The sequence below is a fragment of the Oncorhynchus mykiss genome, chromosome 8, assembly GCF_013265735.2.
Source record: "Oncorhynchus mykiss isolate Arlee chromosome 8, USDA_OmykA_1.1, whole genome shotgun sequence".
NCBI classification, from domain to species: Eukaryota; Metazoa; Chordata; class Actinopteri; order Salmoniformes; family Salmonidae; genus Oncorhynchus; species Oncorhynchus mykiss.
Genome location: NC_048572.1, coordinates 55,479,086 through 55,485,583, shown reverse-complemented (window position 1 = coordinate 55,485,583; position 6,498 = coordinate 55,479,086). Strand labels below are relative to the sequence as shown.

General features: G+C 40.4%; 1 protein-coding gene across 2 annotated transcripts; it reads right to left on the bottom strand.

Moving 5' to 3' along the window:
• Positions 1-1,335: 1,335 nt before the first annotated feature.
• Positions 1,336-6,024, bottom strand: cox-2 (cyclooxygenase-2). 2 transcript variants are annotated; one of them, NM_001124348.1, is given in 9 exon segments: positions 1,336-2,496; positions 2,945-3,092; positions 3,433-3,719; positions 3,997-4,327; positions 4,461-4,642; positions 4,905-5,048; positions 5,314-5,457; positions 5,577-5,693; positions 5,903-6,024. In NM_001124348.1, coding segments are annotated over 9 exon segments (1,824 nt in total). In that variant the 5' UTR covers positions 5,964-6,024; the 3' UTR covers positions 1,336-2,086.
• Positions 6,025-6,498: the final 474 nt, after the last annotated feature.

The window sequence follows — 6,498 nt, the reverse complement described above, 5'->3', positions numbered from 1 at the left end:
ATACCCATATTACCCATAATATGATGCAGCCACCACTGTGATTGAAAATATGGAGAATGGTACTCAGTAATGTGCTGCCACAAACATAACTCCTTGTTTTCATGACAAAAGGGAATTGCTTTGCCACATCAGGTACTGTCGTGGAAATATTGAATCAAATATCTCTCCGATACCAGAGCTTGTGAATTCAAATAGACTTTATTGCAAACAGTAACAAAGCCGAGCAATTCCATGGAAGAACTGACTCTCCATTCTTTGTACCTTGATTGGTACTTCTCCTTAACTTTGTCCCTGACCTGTTTGGAGAGCTCCTTGGTCTTCATGGTGCCGCTTGCTTGATGGTGCCCCTTGCTTAATGGTGTTGCAGACTCTGGGGCCTTTCAGAACAGGTATATATATACTGAGATCGTGTGACACTTAGAATGCACACAGGTGGACTTTATTTAACTAATTATGTGATTTCTGAAGGTAATTGGTTGCACCAGAATGTACAGTGCCTTGCGAAAGTATTCGGCCCCCTTGAACTTTGCGACCTTTTGCCACATTTCAGGCTTAATTGGGCATAATTTTGCATGCCCAATTTTTCAGTTTTTTGTTAAAAAAGTTTGAAATATCCAATAAATGTCTTTCCACTTCATGATTGTGTCCCACTTGTTGTTGATTCTTCACAAAAAAATACAGTTTTATATCTTTATGTTTGAAGCCTGAAATGTGGCAAAAAGTCGCGAAGTTCAAGGGGGCCGAATACTTTCGCAAGGCACTGTATTTAGGGGCTTTGTAGCAAAGGGGATGAATACATATACACACACCACTTTTAAGTTTTGTATTTTTTTGAATTTTTTGAAACAAGTTTTTTTTTTCTTTTTACTTCATAAATTTGGAAGATTTTGTGTATGTCCATTACATGAAATCCAAATAAAAATCTATTTAAATTAAAGGTTAAATGCAACAAAATAGGAAAAAACGCCAAGTGGGATGAATACTTTTTCAAGGTACTCTAGGTGGCCTTCGTTGCAAGGCATTAGAAAACCTTCCTGATCTTTGTGGTTGAATATGTGTTTGAAATTCACTGCTGGACTGAGGGACCTAACAGATAATTGTATGTGTGGGGTAGAGAGACGAGGTAGTCATTAAAAAGTAATGTTAAACATTATTAGCCCATGCAACTTATGTGACTTGTTAAGCAATTTTTTTTTACTCCTGAGCCTATTTGGGCTTACCACAAAAAAGGGGTTGAATTGACTCAAGATATTTCAAATTTTGTAAAAATGTCAAAAAAGATCATTTTCCATTGACATTATGGGATATTGTGTATAGGTCATTGACAAAACAATCTCAATTTAATCATTTTTTTATTCAGGCAGTAACACAACAAAATGTGGAAAAGGTCAAGGGGTGACATAGTGACATGAATATAATATATTGAATCAGACTAATAAAATTATAATCTTGACAGATCGATTGTCTTTTAATGTTTTCTCAAGTGCCTAACCATTTTAGTTGGAATGTAAATTATGACTTTCATAACATTTAAGGGGCAATCCGCAGTTGAAACAATAACAAAAAACAGACAGCCCGCCACTGTCTTTGGTAAACAGCTGAGGGATGGAGCTGGAGAAAAATACTGTGTCTTCATACTTTCTGAAAAAACGGTATATTTCTACATCCATTATACACTTCATCCATTTACAATAATAAAGTCTTTGTCTTTAAAGTAACAAAAAAAGTATTGACAAATACAGCCCAGCTGTATCCATTCAGTAGCTGAACAACATACAAGTATTGCTAATAGTTATTTTCTTCAAGTAAATGCAACTCCTTCAAGTTCCACATTGTATACAGAGTAAACTAACTTGCTTTTGTTCATGTAAGACATTTGTAATAGGTATCCATATTTAAAAACATAATAATGACTTAATAACTTAATAACAACTCAATATTCAACAGTACAAAATAAATATTAAATACATAAATTAATCAATAATAAATAACTAAATAAAGCAAATTAAGCTAAAACGAGACCATCTTTAGAACACTGAGAAACTGTGTATTTGTGTACTTGAATAGAACCTAGTGTTTAAGTTATTTAAAGCTCTGAAGTCCTTTCTTTGAACAGAACACCTGGGTTCATGTCACTCAGGTGGGCCTCACTTGTGTTGACTGACGCCGACTCAAATGCTCTCAAAAAATCAGGCACTTGAAAGGACACCATCGGACAAGAACCCTTGACATTGCTGCACACCAGCCTCTCCAATGAAGCAGTGTTGACGATGTCAAAGCCCACACTCCCGCCGAACGTGCTGGGCATCCAGTATTCCGGCGAGCAAATGGGGTTTCCCAGGAGACCTTTCAGGGAGTAGGGTGCACCCATCTCGACCATAGTCTCCCCGAAAACAGCGTTAGGTCTGGGGCGCTCCACCAGAAGGCCTGGGTACAGCTCCACAGCATCTACATCCCCATATAGACTCTCTAGTTCCGCAGCCAGCTCTGTCTCTCCTGCAACACCAACAGAACAACAAACAAAGGGTTAATAAATCTAGCCTGCTACTCACAAATGTCTATACCACAATGCAGCAAAAGAAAGGCATGCAATACATCCTCACCTCCCCCCAAAAAATAAGTTGACAAACAAAGTGCATGCTATGACAAGTCTGTGTTTTGGTCTTTATGGGAACTCAATAACACAAGTACAGACACCATACACTTGGATCACTCCCTCCCTGCCCACTCACTCCCTGCCCACTCTCTATCAGCAGCTGTCATGAAGGTGGTAACGATGCCAATAACAAAAGAGCTGAACCAATCCTGTCACTTTATCCAGGGACTACTTCAGTTGCCATGGACCTGTGCTTACTAAATGTTACCTTTCACCTAGTAACTAAGTAACTATTCGATTGAGGATATACACATATCATAATAGGGTGTGTACAATTTCAGTTCTCACCTGTGAGGTCCTCAAAGGAGGTGTAGGCCCTCATGTTGAAGCGTTTCCTGTAGGCGTTGAGGGACTGGTAACGCATGTCTCTGCTGTGCTCCAGGGCCTTAGCTGCCACGCCCACTAGTGCAGGAGGCAGGTTCCGTCCACCAGCCACCTGGGAACCAAAGGGAATCAAGATCCTCGGTCAATATCAACTTTTGACACCTTTTTTTCTCTGTAAAAATATCTTGTTGGGGTATGGTGTCTGTTGTCATTCTCGTTAATATATTTCCACCATTAGATATAGGTGTTGTTGCCCTACGAAGTGAACACCTACCAAACTCCAGTGCCCTTATACAGCTCCACTCATTTATTCATTATTTAGCATATAAAGTTGATATAAGAATTGTCACTTAGGCCCCAATGTAAGACTATTGCTGTTAGGATCTTAGTGTCCACTCATTTCCGCTATTCCTCATTGGACCCCACGGTGTCCACCCCACCAGACAACTCACCCTTCCAGCGATCTGCTTGGTGAAGGACTCCACCAGGTTGTTGATGCCGTGCTCTGTGACCAGGGAGTTGTTGAAGACAAACTGGGGGTAGGTGTAGGCGCGGTCCTCAATGCTGAAGGTTTCAGGCATCAGCGGGTGCCAGTGGTAGAGGGTATTGAACTCAGCTGCGATACGGTTCTGGTACTGGAAACGCTGGTTGAAGAGGAGCTCTGGGTCGAACTTGAGCTGGAAGTGGTAGCCACTCAGGTGCTGGACATAGTCCTCAATCACGATCTTAATGGTCTCGCCTGCGAGCCAGGAAAGAAGGGAGGGCGGGAGTAAGAGAATGCATGACAACACTCCTTGAGGTTGGTGAGACATTTCTCAATAAACACCTGACACCCAAATATAGAGTTTTGATCTGTTTTATACAGAGCTGTTTTCATCTGTATGCATTGTACAGTTTCTAGAACATACTTGAATATTGCCATAATTTGATCATATACGATTCCCATTATAAGGACCTGAAGTGTTTATGACCAGTAGGTACAGTATGCGTGTCCACTTTTGGTACTGGTGACTCACCAATTAGGATGAGGCGTGTGGTCTGGAAGATGCGTTCGTCGTCCCATTCGGGATGCTCCTGCCTCAGGACGTCACAGACACGGTTGTGCTCGCGCAGCCAGATGGTGGCATACATCATGAGCCCGGGGACCAAGCCAAAATGCTCGTGGCCCACAGCGAAGCGGTGCTCCTCGGGCACTTGGGGTGGGTAGTGCATCTCGGCCCCAACCTCCCTTACCAATGGGGGGTAGACCTCGCCGTTCAAAACCCGATACTTCAGTTTGCCATCCTTGAACAGCCTCAGCTTGTGCTGTCTCTCCAGAGTGTCTCCGTAAACATGGTTTAAGTCCACCTGAAACACAGAGGTAGAAAGTGAGTCCAAACATACACTCTAAGCCTAAGTTAAAGTCAACCATGAAACAAAATGGAAACATATTTTCATGTGACAGACGCACTATTTGTCATGTATTGTAAATTAGACTTACGCCATGGCCCAAGGCTTTGGTGAAAGCTGGTCCTTTCATGAAGTCTGATTTGAAGAACTGGTGGGTGAAGTGCTGGGCGAAGAAGGCGAACATGAGATTGGAACCCTGAGGATCCGGAATGAACCGCTTCCTCAACAAAACCTTCTCCACCACGAGCTTGACATCCGGGAGCACTGCTCTTCCTATCAAGAGACAAAAAAAGATGTTAGGAACATAATTGGGGTTCTATCTCAACAAAAAATGTATTTGGTTAATAAAGACAGTTAAAATAATGTTCATATGACTGCGTTATTGTTCCGTCTCCTTTTGGACTCTTGGGAAGTCTGTGACTTTCGACTGGTGGGAATGATTGAGTAACCCATCGGAGGGGAATTTTTAAGGTTTCCATAATCTCAGGTAAACTGTAAGGAATCCCAAAAGACTGGTTAGGCGTGAACTCATTACCTGCGGTTCCCATAGGTGTAGGGCAGTCCTTTGGCAATGGGGGGAGCGTCCGTGTGTAGTAAGACAGATTGGAGTAGGCCTCCCAGCTCTTGTAGCCATAATCAGCATTGTAAGTCGGTGGGCTGTCCACCAAATGTGAGCGGGCTATAGAGGCAAAGGCAGAAATATTTCTTTTGTTAGGAAGCTGAGCAAGGACCTAATCTTTTAAATTGAATGTAAAAATAAAAAATATATTTTCAATGTGTTATTTATTTATTTATTATATTCTTACTTTATCTCCATACTTCCCATGTCAGTAAATACCATATATCCACATAATTAATTGAGTCAACTTTCTTTCATTCATTAACAAATCTTAATGCAAACTTCTATAATGCGCTAACGAAAAGGTTTTACTATTTCAACTTACATGTCAGGACATAGCTCATTATAGCGTTTCTCACAAAGGTGATCTTGTTGATGACGTTCCACAACCCTTTGTAGTGAGTAAGGATGTAGTGAATAGTGTTCGGAGCTGGTTTCAATGATATTTTTATCCATGTTAGGAATTCAGCTGCAGAGTGGATAGAAGTGGGAAATATGTATGACAACAATAACGAATAAATCGCGGTAATAAGAATGCCCCATTATATCGTTGAAATAATCTGTATTACTGAAAAATGTTTTACTTACGAGTTGTGCAGTTCTTTCCATAATATCCAGTCCTTGTGCAGTCGCACTCATAGTTGTCAAAGCCTTTTGAATTACATAACCCCCTATTTTCACAAGGCTGTGCACAGCAAGGATCAACTGAAAAGATACGGCAAAAGTTTAGAAGGCTATACAAAAGTATTATTAATGACAATTTTTTTTTCATTACAAGCATTATAATCTTTAACAAACAATTCAGATAAATCGAAAACACCTGCTGTACAGTAAAGGTATAATTTAGTTATTCACAATAGAATAACTAAAGATGAAAAAAATATTCACATGAGAATCAAAATAAATATGCTCACCTCCTTCGCAGAAGTAGAGCCCCACAGTCAAGAGCAAAATTATACAGATTACTCTATTCATCCCCGAAAGATTCTATTGAATCGCAATCCGGTATAAAATGTCAAATTCCAGTCGACTCCTGCTCACTTCTGGTCACAGTGATTCTGAGGTTCTTGGATGCCTGGTCCATATTTATGTATGATGCTCATTCCAAGCTCCTACGCAAACTATTACGCTCTAGTCGAGGGGAGCCGGGAGGGGAACATTTTAACCAATCATCTTCCTCTTGGAGGTATTTGGTCTCTTCTGCATCCAGTCTATTTTGGCATCCACATAGTGAGAATTTAAAACAATAAAACAAAAGTATTTACAGTGTATTCAATCACTGAACATTGTTTTTTCGTCTTATTTTATTCTATTGTGTAAAGATTGACAAGAAAAGTAACACATTTTCTAAAAACGTATAACAGGCAGAATCTATCGCACATCCAAAATCGATTAGTGAAAGAATTAACAACAAGAAAAAGTATCCGCACACTTCCAGGTAGATCCAAAAAGTATTTTGATCGTAGCTATACTTTCGGTCAGTTGACCTCTGGCTCTCTGTGTGTCCTTA

Coding starts and splice junctions, on each gene's coding strand:
- cox-2 (XM_021611217.2), bottom strand. CDS start 5,769: ATGCTTGTAATGAAAAAAAAATTGTCATTAATAATACTTTTGTATAGC. Junction 3,720..3,996: donor CACACGCCTCATCCTAATTG/GTGAGTCACCAG, acceptor CCTGGCTCGCAG/GCGAGACCATTAAGATCGTG. Junction 2,497..2,944: donor CTCCTTTGAGGACCTCACAG/GTGAGAACTGAA, acceptor TTGGTGTTGCAG/GAGAGACAGAGCTGGCTGCG.